Source organism: Amphibalanus amphitrite, unplaced genomic scaffold (assembly GCF_019059575.1).
Source record: "Amphibalanus amphitrite isolate SeventyFive unplaced genomic scaffold, NRLGWU_Aamphi_draft 000043F_arrow, whole genome shotgun sequence".
Lineage (NCBI taxonomy): Eukaryota > Metazoa > Arthropoda > Thecostraca > Balanomorpha > Balanidae > Amphibalanus > Amphibalanus amphitrite.
The window spans coordinates 1,508,094-1,520,786 of record NW_024881539.1 but is presented as its reverse complement, the minus strand read 5'-3'; the positions used below and the strand labels follow the sequence as shown (position 1 = coordinate 1,520,786).

The 12,693-nt window shown below is 50.8% G+C and overlaps 1 protein-coding gene across 2 annotated transcripts in view; it reads right to left on the bottom strand.

Annotated features, from left to right (window-relative positions):
* LOC122376796 overlaps positions 1–12,693 on the bottom strand; it is a 31,243-nt gene continuing 18,550 nt past the window's right edge. Inside the window, exons 1-2 of one of the 2 annotated variants that reach the window (XM_043356743.1) lie at positions 11,875–12,192; positions 29–931 (exon numbers count right to left, since the gene is read on the bottom strand). In XM_043356743.1, coding sequence (XP_043212678.1) covers positions 148–786 — 639 coding nt within the window. In that variant the 5' untranslated portion in view covers positions 787–931; positions 11,875–12,192 and the 3' untranslated portion in view covers positions 29–147. Of the gene's footprint in view, positions 932–11,874; positions 12,193–12,693 lie in introns of those variants that run through there. The other variant, XM_043356753.1, reaches the window with a different exon arrangement.

Here is a 12,693-nt window from a genome sequence, read left to right as displayed (position 1 = left end):
ATCGCGCCGGCTGGGATCCGATCCGGAGACGCAGCGAGTCGCCCTCAGCGTGCTGCTTCCTGTCCGCCGTGGACCGTCACCGTCCCTCTCCGACCCCTGCAGTCGCGTCGGCCGTCCCCGCTGCGTCTGACGCGAGCCGACGCTCCCTCATCCACCTGCGACACACGCCCCTGTCCTCTCCACTCCACCGCGTCCTGACGGCCAGCCCTGAGCCCTCCAGTCGGAGCGTCCCCTCTCGTACGGGGACTGCTGCCAGGCCGCCGCCTCCTCCGCAGCAGCCGCCACCTCAGCCAGGTCTCTCGGTAGACTACAGCTTCCCAGGGCGCCCGGATAAAACTCGGCGTAACTCCCTCGACGACTGAGCGTCGACAGGTCGGACAGGGGCGCCAGGGTCGGTCCCGACTGCTGCGGCGGGGGCGGCAGCGGCGGTGGCGCTGTGTCCCCGGCAGCAGCCCGCCGCCGGCTCCCCGAGTAGAACTCGAGAAAGCCGTAGTCACCCGTGTCTCTGGCCGATCGGGAGGTGACTGGAGGGGGCGACTGGGCCGGAGCGGCGGTCTGACTCAGACTCTCGCTGCTCAGCCACTCCTGGAGTCTCTGTGAAGTGCGACGCACGCTCTTGTTGCGTGCGATGGCGGTGAGCCAGCGCGTCTTCCGTCCACTGCCGTCACTTTGTCCTGAGGACATCACTGATTGAGGAGATCCCGGCGAGCCCGGGGATGCAGCACGGAGAGGACTGACAGGCTTCTCCCTCTCCCGCGGCCACAGACTGTCCAGCACTATGCGCATTGTGCGCCGGTCGTCGTCCGAAAGCTCGCCGTTCCGGTGCTGTGGGTATGGCCCGGGCTAGATTGCAGTGGCGTCTGATAGACCGGTAGTTTGGTTGCAGGTCCGATGAAGATTCCTTACACCGGCAGGTAGCTGAGGCGGCGTCCTTGAAACGAAACAAAACGGAAATCAATGAAATAAATCGATAACGATGCTTTAGCTACAGGGTGATTAAATCATTCGGTTTAAGCGGAAATGTAAAATAAAATATTGATAAATAGCATGACATGTAAGTAACGAGAGCAGCAGCATCGTTTTACATACAAACCAAACGAGCTTTACAAAAATAATGAAATAATAAAATAACACGAGGGCGCCGAGTCAACATAATGTGCCGCAGAATAGTATCGATGTCGCCCATTATTTGTCAATTGGCTGGATGATAGGTACCTTTTCTTTTTTTTACCACACGTCAGTGGATCTGAAATAGGCCCACGTCATTGCAGACGCACACCGCTCGATACGACACGGTGATCAGCGGTCCGATACCGACCGGCGTAGTGAATTATGACACAGGCCAGCTGATGCCCTCCAATAGGACGGGGCTGCGGTCGATAGGAGCCACGGTCCCCGCCTTCTACTCAGCACGAGCTCTAAGAGTTGATCACCGGCTTAGTTAGAGGGTTTAAGGACCAGGCTACCGGCTTAGAGCTCGGCAACCGGGCTTTTGACTGGAAGTGATCATTTGCAGCTCGGTAATTGAGGTATTTCTTTTCACCCGGAATCAGTCCCGCTGTTCTTTTCAGTCGACTTCCAATGTTTTATTCTTCAGGTCTGGTAGCCTACCTATTGGCTGAGAATCCCATTCTAGACCGTGGGTTGCCGGCCAGACGGGAGGTGCACCGTGTTAAGGAGGTGCAGCCGCGGCAGACCGTGAGTCCGGCGGGCCGCGGCTGGTGTCTCCGATAATCCATGATCGAGTGGTAAGCACCAGACAGTCTACGACTAACCACTGCCAGCCGGTGGCCATTTTCCGCGGCTGAGTCGGCCAGAGTCACCACACGGAACGAGCCGGTGAGATGCAGGAAAATGGGACGGCCCGTGAGAGGTGCACAGCCTCGGAATCTGCCGCATACCGCGGTCCGCGCGAGAAAAGCCGCTCCCGGATAGAGCGGAATACAGCCAAACAGTCCGTGACGGGTTTCGCACAGCGAGTGGGCACCGTGGCGGACCTCCCAGCGGGATGGTTTTGTAGCTCTCCAGGCGCCGCTTTCGACTCCCGCCCTCACTCAGCCGATCCGGCACCAAAAGAAGCTTTCTATTGAAGCTCTCAGAAAACGCAGCTTTCCATCAGAGCTGTCCGGAGCCGCGATGGAGGCTGGCTGGCTTTGGCTCTCATCGGCGATCTTAGCCAGTGACTGGTAGCGCTCTAAGCTGTCACCTTCAGTGGTGCTGAATAGCAAATGAAAAACCACCGCTGACCCGTCTGACACGGACTCTGCAAGGAGGTGGAGTTGCCCGTGGCGTGTCACGTGTCACGTGTCATGTGAGGCGCGTGTCACGTGTCCTGTTGGATAGCCGACGGCGCACGCTTGGGTGTCTGACAGACTTCTGCTCTGAGTAGCCGTCCCTATAGCTATGTGCGTCAGAAATCATATCCACACATCGTCTCAGTAAAACTGTCAGGAAAACCCAATGTAGTTTCGAAACTGTCAATGGTGACACGTTGGAAGCGGTGGCTACCGTCTGATAATACTGGCGTGTCACTCAGCAGGTATTGCGTTTTTGTGAAGAGGGTCGACACATTTCGCGCCTTAAAGACGATACATACCTAACCTACTCTACATTTTTTCTACTATCACAGCTATGTGCAAAATATTGGCACTAAAGCAACGATTCTCTGGGGAGGGTCAAGAACTGGTATCATGCTTGCGTTTATTGGTTTTACAGTTTACTTATTTCTGTTTGTATATAGAATCGCCTCGGTCAAAATGGGGCCAGGGCTGAACGCTCTAACGACTACCAATAGGAAATCAATCAACTAGCTGAAACAAACAGCTGGAGGAAACGTCGGATAGATATCGATGGTGCCGGTATCTAGTCTATTATTATATTCAATTTTATCCCCCCCCCCCAAAGAAAAAATCAAAGCAATACCACATGAACCACCGGTCAATAATGAACCACCGGTAATCACTGGCATTGCCGGGAGCTCTGGTATTCGACAATGATGTGCATCGTCAGTCCTGCGGTCTACGGTCAAAACCCCCTGACCTGCGGCTTCGCTCCCGAAATAGACAGGTCGATGATGTACCGACCAATCCAGACTGCAGTGTCCACCCCCGCAGCAGGGCCGAGGCCCGCTATTAAAGCTAATAACGCGGCCAAAATTGTCCCAGGTGAGGACAGGTGTGTGAAAGAGCAAATATTTCAAAAGTTCTAACGAAAGATAAATGTTTGTGAATTGACTCACCCGAAACGTCCAAATGAGCGTTTGTTCTAAAGGAAAAAAGACAGATTCGACCGTTCCGATGGTTGGAGTTTCGGTTTGATCCACAGAATGTGTGCCCATAAATGTCTGTGAAATTATCTGAGTTTAGGAAAGGTCGTTTGTTTCTTTGTATTCGCCTTTTCGAGAACGTCTGTACCAACTTCATGCAAATTAAAATATGACTCAAAGGACATTCCCTTATAACAAACGTAAAACACTTAACTAGGACAACTACTTATTTTTCAAACCAGTCCTGAGACAAATAAATGTCACTGGTGAGTAAACTGCAAAAATAAATAGCGATGCCCAACAGAAGCCAAAGCCTCAACCTTCTGTGCATTTCCAATAGGTATAAGCGACGAACAAGCGTGAAGCTCCCTGGTGGGGCATTCCACGATAGATCGACCAAAAAAACTTAAAATTTACACACGCATATTTTATTTTTTGCTTAAAATTGGTCTAATGGGTTGTGATGGGTGGGGAACCCAGCTATATGGGAAGGATTTTTTTCTTCGAACAACGGTTTCCGAGATATAGCCTCGGGCAGTTCCTGGAGGTCACGCTGTAACCCTATGTTTGGCGGATTATAACTCAGAAACTATTGGTTTTCTATGGTAAAAACTTGATATGCTTCAACTCGCAATCAACCAACAAACGTTTTAACTACCTCGGATTTTCGATTTTTGAAAATTTTGATCACGTGACATCTTGACCTTTTTTTCGAAGTGACCTTGATATTTTCCCAACTGAAAGTCGCAATTTTGTCTGATGACGATTAAAGCCTTATCAATTGTCATTCATATGCGATAATAAAAAAAGGCTCTCGGCCTGCGTTGACCTCAGGTCAGGTCATTTTTATGACCTTCCCATTATTACGAGCGGGAGCGACAGCGAGATCTCGAGAACAAAGCAAGATAGCGACAAGCGGTAAACGGCACAGGGTACATACACATGGATAAGGTCTACAATTTTTACCCAGGTCATTTTTAAGGTCAGGTCAAAGATGACGTCACAGGGGTAAAAAGAAAGTCTAAATGGCGGCACTACATACCTATATATGAAGTTTTTCTCGAATAACTTTTGGAGTATCCCAGCTAGGAACAAACTAATAGCACCATCGTGATCCTCTCGTCGATCCGCATCGAAACATGTGTATGTTGACCTCGAAAGGTCAAGGTCAAAAGTTGACCTTAGGTCACGTGACCTTAAGGTCATCACAGATATCATTCGATGGGCCTTGACGAGCTGAACACAATGAGCCTATCCGCGCGGCTGTATCTCAAACCTGTAAGGAGGTATTAGCAAAAAAAAAACATTTGGTGACCTTTAATGACGTCACATGACCCAAGAGCAACGTCACAGTTGACCAAGAGCAAAAAAGGTCTCAAGGTAGTCAAAGTTAGTCGCATATGGAGTCACTCATGGTATATTAGGCAATTCCGACGCGTTTTAGTGTAAAAATAAGGGAGCTGATTTTTCCCCAATTGATTTATAATGGGGTGGTCAAGAAATTGACCTGACCTCAGGTCATCGGTATCGAAATTCAAAACGAACTGGCACTAGGCGAAATCAAACGGATTGGCGCCTATTCTACGTCTCTTTCTTTATTAGATCAAAAGGTACAGCCAAAACAGAAAAATATTGTGTGTTCAACGCGTGACCTCGGATGACCTTTCAGCGGGTCACTGATACAAAGCTGCACCAGTGCCATCAATAATAGCCTAACTCAACATGATTCAAAAGTATTTGAACCGGTCAGATACGTTTCGGTGGTAGCCGATATTTCTGTCATTGACTTATAAAGGACAGGTCAAAAAATGACCTGATCTCAGGTCAATGCAGGCCGAAGGCCACTTTTTTATTGTCGCATATGAATGACAATTGATAAGGCTTTAATCGTCACCAGACAAAATTGCGACTTTCAGTTGGGAAAATATCAAGGTCACTCTTCGAAAAAAAATCAAGATGTCACGTAATCAAAATTTTCAAAAATCGAAAATCCGAGATAGCCAAAACATTTGCTGGTTGATTGCGAGTTGAACCATATAAAGTTTATACCATAGAAAACCAATAGTTTCTGAGTTATAAGCCGCCAAACATAGGGTTGCAGCGTGACCTCCAGAAATTGCCTGAGGCTATATCTCGGAAACCGTTGTTCGAAGAAAAAAATCCTTGGCACAGCTGGCTTCCCCGCCCATAACAACCCATTACACCAATTTTAAGCAGAAAATAAAATATGAGGGTGTAAGTACATACGGCTTTGGTCGATCTATCGTGGAATGCCCCTGGTGGTAATAACTTGTACTATAGATAGCTAGGTGGCAGCAGCGTCGCCTATAGCCCACTGCATATCACTTTTCAGCGCACCAGTCCTCGCTGGCGGCCGCAGGGAAGCGGGGGAGTGCGTTCATTCAGTCCATGACCCCCCTTTAACCCATGGTCCTCTTCAATACACAATTTTCTTAGCATCGTGTCCATGACAGTCCAGGTAAAGAAACAACCCGGTTGAAAATCCCCACCAGCCCGGTTGGCCGCACCAATTGGACAGGTGGCACTCCGCCTTTCCAGGCTGTGGACGGACACCAGTGAGCGATTCAGCCTCGGCGGCAAAAGAGTGAGCGGTCAAGTAGTTCGTTAGTAAACGGTCCCAAACAAAACAGCATGTGTAGGATAAAACTATACTCCGGAAATGGCTTTATGACACCACACTGGTCCCACGTTCTCCGTAAATGGTCATCGGTCAAGACAACCGTTAGGCGGATATCACTCATCATTTCCATCGGAGGGCCCGCCTTTGACCTTTCCAGCTGCCCCCGCCCCCTCCGCCGCTCACGGCTGCTGTCCGTCGCCCATTAGCCCATTAGGGGCGGTCCTGTGTCGGCGGTATCAGGTGAGTGGGTCACCTCACGCCCGCTGCTGGGCGCACGGCGCATGTTTGACTATGGTCCATAAACCCGGACTGGTCCGGAACGTCCAAGTCCGGACCGCCCGGACCTCAGACCGGACCGGTCCGGATCGTCCGGAGTCCGGATCGCAATCACACCCGGACCGGACGCAGCCCTCGAAAGCACCGTTTGGTCTGTGGCGTCCTTTAAATGCTACCGAGATCGGTTTTCGTATCAGACGAGACGAGGCATTGTTCGAAGACGGCTCTCTAGATGATGGCTGATTGTATTGGGGCCTTCGTGGGCGTATCGAGGCTGGTGCTATTTGGGGTAGGCGATACTATCAAACGTAGGGAGGCATAGAAGGGACTGCGGGCAAAGAAAGGTGTCCTATAGCAACGGCTTCCACTGTGTGTCAGTCACTGTATGCATGTAGCGATAGTGATGTGCGGGAATTGAGCTAATGATTATTGTCGCCGTTTCTTTGAGCTTACTTTCATTGTTATACATGGCCTTTTTAAGTCCACTGATTTGATTTTTTTGTATCAGAAAACAATTAACATAGCAATAGCCTCACAAAAATGTAACATTGATGTGACAAAAAAGTGTGATGTGACAAAAAATGTGACACAAATGTGTGACAGATCAGTCCAAGTGTCAACAACGTCCGCATTACTACACAATGATTTTCAAGAGCAAACAGAAGCTATCAAGCAGGCTCTCAAAGCAAACACATATCTTATCAGACGACGTCAATGCGCGTTGGTGACGAGCCAAGTACAGTCCCGGCAACCCCCGCAGTTTCGGAGAAGTCTCACCCCATCAACCTCTGCACCACATCCATTTTTAGTGCGACTCGGAGTCCTACAGCCTCTGAAATGCCCCAATTCGAGCCCCTTGAGTACAGCTGCTCCATATATCATATCCCTAGCAGCAAATGCGGCTAGCTCAGCCGGGCCCCAGTGGCCCGAACAGGTCTCGTGTACTGTGTTAGCCTTAGCCCTGGCAAGTGACAACCCAGCATCCCCTGGAGCTGCTTCGGCCCCGGAAGTTTCCTCTGCCCCAGCAGCTCCATATCCAACCCCAACCCCAACGACTCCAGCTCCAGCTCCGGCCGCCACGGTCGACCAGCGACCTCCATCGCCCGGTGGGCCGCGTGGGACCGTCCGATCGGCCCTAATGGCCCACCGTGTGCGATCCTACGCTCATCCAATCAAACCACCTGGCCCGCTGTACCGCTCCTCAGACGCCGCTACATTGTTCTCTTTGTTGTCGGCAGCGGTGGCGATGGATGTTGTACGAGTGAGTGGCCGAGTAGTAGGACATACAAACTTCCCTCGGGCACCAGGCAATTAGCGGTGTCCCGAGACGCGCAGACGTGGACCCTGAGGCTATTTGGCGCTCCCACGCGAAAGGTGACGCCGCCGCTGCCACCGCCTCTGCGCTCAGGGCTATTAGTCAGTGGGTACTGAGAGTCGGTGAGGACTGAGGATTGATCCCTTATCATATCAATGCAGGATTAAATATCATCACCCAGCCAGACGGAGTGTTTACACTCTGTGCCCTGTGGTCAAGGGATATCGCACATATATGCATGCTAGAAATATGATCGAAGAGTGGATTATTCTGACAATTGATCCGCTTGGTGAAAAGGATCAGTTGAACCTTGAAACCATAGAGCATCACCGAGCGGTGCAGCGCAGGGCGGCATGACCAAACCTAATCCGTAACAGCACCGCCCCTTCGGTGATTTATCGCAGTAGTTTCGCTGTAAGGCGTGCACCGCCAGTTGAACGTTACAAGCTCGCGCAGCCTACTTCGGATAGCGGCAGACGCGACGGCTGGGCCGGGAGGTCGGCCGGCGCCGGAAGGCGGTGCTTCCGCCTCCGCCCAGCGGCGGCTAATGGACGGTGACACGTGGGAACGAGTGGAATCAGCCGCCGCCCGTCCGTCCGCAGCTCGAGTAGCCCGCCGTCCGCCGTTCGCTGCCCAGCCCGCCGTCCGCCGTCCGCCGTTACCCAGGCCCGCCTTCCGTCCACCCGCCGTCACATGGCCAGTCGTCACAGGGCCGAGCGGAGACTGTGAGACCGAGAGCTAGGCGGAGGGGTTGATACCGGTCCAGTCATCACGATTCACGGCCGCCAGTGCAGCTCTCTCATGTCCAAATCCGCTGGACACAATTCTGCAATCGCGACTGGTTGTTTGACTTTCACTAGCAGATAAGTTTTTTAGTGTTTTAACCCTCGCACGACCAGGCCATTTCTCATAACACGAACGACCAGAGGGGGGGGGGGGTTGTTACGACCCCCCCTGGCGTTTCGAAACGGAAGGTCGTAGAGCTTAGCGGAAAAAACCAACGGATTGCTCTCAACGAGATCTCCCGATTGGTGGTATATTTTTTGGTCCTAGGTCAACATTTGACCTACTTATGACCGATCAAAGGTCAGATTTTCCGAAAAAATCAAACTTTTTCAACTTTCCGCGGCGATGGCGGCAAAACGGTGGAAGATATCGACTTGAAACCTTCACTATCGTGTTCCTTGATCAATTCTCTATCGTTTGGTATGTATTTCGTTTCCCTAGCTCTAAAAATGGCGCGTTGGAAGCGCCGGAAATCGGGAAGGTCACAGTCGGCGGCAGAAATTCGAAAAATCAAAATTTAAATTTTTGAAATCTGATTGTATTTTTGGATTTGGGAGGTCCATTTGCTCCCTATAGAAGCTAATATTGCTGCATATTCCCATTGAGGTGACAAGAATTAGCAAAATAGTGGTTCGGGCGCTTTTCAAAAATAGTACCGGACGCTGTTCCTCTTGTGACGTCATAGCTCCGTGACCTGACCTGACCCGGTCAATTTTCTTGCACCACACGATAGCCAATGCTTGCCCCAACATGCATGGGAAGTTTCATCATGATCCATCAAACAATGTGGGTATCACCGGCAGAAAACCTAGGGATTCGGCGCACACGTTTGGTAACTGTCGGCCGGAGGCTGTACCTCTTATGACGTCATAACTCCGTGACCTGACATGACCCGATCAATTTTTTTTCGGCAAAAGATGCGCAAAGGTTGCCCCAGAGGTTATTGAAAATTTCAGCCCGCTACGACAAGCCGTTTAGCGTGCACTTCGAAAAAACCTCAGGGGGGGGGGGTTGATACAACCCCCCCCCCCTAGGCGTTCTAGGGTTAATCTCACTTGCCCTTATAATTGTTTGAGGCGCCTTTTCACTTTCGAAAACATAGTGCGAGATGCAGCATCGACAAGGTTTGAGTGCAATCATCACCACAACGGGAACTGATCTGATGTTAAAAATAATCCTTTCGGATGTTGAGCAATAAGTTAACTTTCCCATCAGTAAGTAGGAGCAGAAGTGGGCAATATTTTTTACTTCTCTGTATTTACGGGAAACGGCATTATATCGGATCTACTAGTCGTAACGGTAACGGATAGTCGTAACGGACATGCAACTATTAGAATGTTAACTAACTAGGATTACGCTGTTGATCATCCTTAGACAAAGCCTCTGAGGTCATGTTTACTTCAGTCGCATAAGTGATCGGCAGGGACATAATAAAATATAGATTTTAAAGACAAACATTTTTAATAAAAATCATATACTTTATTTAAAAAGCTGTAAGGGAAGAGTGGTTCCTTCGGGGTGGAACTATACCCGCCCCGTAAAGCGGCAACCCTCACCACTCACACGCTAATTAGACCCGGCAATAAACGTTTCACCGTGTGGGATGTTTCCCATTCCAAATGGTAATAATAGGCTAATTTGATCATTGGCGCCGAGGATAAAATTAAATGGTACACGTCTGGCGTCGCCATTGTAGCTAAGAGGAAGACATAGGAATAAAACAACTGTTCTGAAATTCGCTGACGTTGCTATGGTACATGACAAATAAAGCCATCCGTCGTGGTTTGGAATATTCATGTAATTGCTTTTATGACTAAATAGGTAACAAAATTGCTATCTATTCTATATAGCTTGTTTAAAACGGATAGTATATGTTTTATCCATAAAACGGCACACATCGGTATTGCGCCGCGATGTTTGTAAGCTAAATGTTCGCCCAGCTGAGGGCACGTTTCCACAGCTGTGGCGAAGTCAGCTGATTCTGCAGAGTTCAGCACCAGGCTAATGACGTCATCATGTGTCACGAGTGACAGTACATACATGACAGTGTGTCATCTCTAAGCGGGCGATATCATCAGAGATAAACCGGGCCGACGACAATATCTCCTCCGCCAGATCGCGTACCCGATCACCATCAGCCCGTCGGGGCGGGGATGCTGCAAGGAACAGCGCTGTCCGCCCGGCTGTTTTTAGAAGAAGTGCAGGAGATAAGCAGTGGCGGCTGCAGTTGTGCTCTGCTGAGTAATACCATCTCCGGCTCCACCAGTGAAAAGGAAAGCGTCTTTGGGAAGTGAAAGTATTGTCCACAAATCCCTGGTTCGTTCAGTGCGGCGGTCAAACCGGATAGGCTTTGCAGGTGAGCTGCACCTGTCATGGTCAGAGAGGAGGATATCACGGCGGGCACGGCACACGGGAGAACTGAAAACTAAAGGGAATGAGTGACCATACCGAGAGTCCGACAGTCACCTCTATCATAAACCGACCTTCGTTGTTCGGTGCTTACACAATCCTCCCATCGACAGCTAGCCTTGCTATGACCATCTGAGTATGAATTATGAACAGATAAAGGCTCTCTTTTTCGATATATGGCCATTGCCGTTCCATTCATCCACTAATTCCCTTCGATTCATCAATGCAAGCATTTAGGCAAAATGAATGCTCTGCCAGATTTATCCGCCCTCTTCCACAGCGCTAAAAGCGGATCAGCGTTTTCCGCGGAATTCCGCATTTACCTATAGCTACTTGAGCTCCCAGAAATATTTCTGCCTTCTTACAAATGCACACGAGCAAAATAGAGTCCCGTTTCGTCTGCCTTATGCAGGTTTTAAGCACACTTTTGAATTTAAATGCCAATTTGCTACAATCTTTTTTGTGTGTAGACCATGTAGACTTATTCAGTTTCCGGCCACCCTTCAAGAGTCGCCCTGTTTTGACCTCCAGAACACCCTTTTATGAAACAATTCTCTCATGTGTCAGTCCGCTCCAAGCCACCTCTGATGAGCTTCATCACCCTACCTGTGCGACCAGTGACCCTACTGAAAACGGTTTGCGCCATCTAACGACATCACACGGTCTCGACGAGTGGCGGACGGCGGCAGCTGGGCCTGATGGTCTAACGGCTTTCGGTTGTCCGGTATAAGAGCGCGATCGTTTGACGGCTATTGTGAATGAAGGTGGACAATGAGGCCCCGAATCGACCGATGGAGGATGCTTCTGAGAGGAGAGCTGACTGAAGAATAGCCATTAGAGCGTGAGAGGGGCAATGGAAAGCAGGGGACATGGTAACTAAGTGAAGAAAACTAAGTAGGATGGGCGGACAAGAGGTTGTCAATGAAAGGAGCACTTGTGAGACTGTAGTGGGGGAAGTGGGTGGGAAAAGGGTGGCTCCACTCAGACACTGGAGCTCGAATGCAGCCGTATAGGACAGTCAAACAGCCAGGTGGAGACAGGATATGCGGTCTCCGATCGGCCCTGAAGCCGCCATGGAGCAGTCATGGTGTGGCGGTGAGATGACCCGGTGGCTCGGAGCCGAGGTCACGGTCCGCGTGACCCTGGGATCACGGGGCGAGCGTGCTGGGGCGCCGTGCTGACCTGATATCGGTGATGGAGTAGCTCTGCTCCACCCGGACTTTCTTCCTAGGGCGTCACGGCCTTCTCCCTCCCTCTTCCCGCTGCGTGTTCCGAGCCAAGGCTGGCTCGCCGCTCCGATCAGGACTTGTTGGAGATACACTCAGCGAGTGGGTGTCAGGATCGCAATCCCACACACCTGCCTCCTTCGGCACGATCTAGCCAACCGTCACACTTCTCAACGTCACACAGTCACAACGCCACACGCCGTCACAGCGAGCGGCACACACACACACCGGCCGGCGTCGAGCAGTGTTTGTGCGCGCAGCGCGACGCGGCAGGGGCCCGTGCCGACTGAATGGAGCGGCGCCAGGCGGCGACTCCGTGAGGGCACCACTCGGCGACGAACAAACAGACGGGCGGACGGACGGACGGGACGGGGGCGGAGGCGAGTGACTGGTCGCGATGATTGCCATGACACAGTGACGGGTGACAGCTGTGCCGCTGTGACGCCGTCACGGGCGTGATGGCCTGTGACAACTGGGTTGGTGCGCCTCGGTCAGGAGCGCTGGTGCTACGGAATGTATGTCAAATTCAATTGCCCGAACTGGCCTGTCGTACCTGAATGCTTCGACATGTCGAAGATTGTGTACGGGCGTAATTATTTCTGATTTCTATGTCTGCGGGACCCAGGCCTTCTCAAGCGAATGTCTGCATTACCAAAAATAACTATGCTGCTCTTGAATTTAGAGGTTACAACAACAAAAAGTGTAACTGACAGTGTAACAATAGCGAGACTTGAAATGCGTATCAGTGTTAGATACGGTCCCATTTGTTAAACGT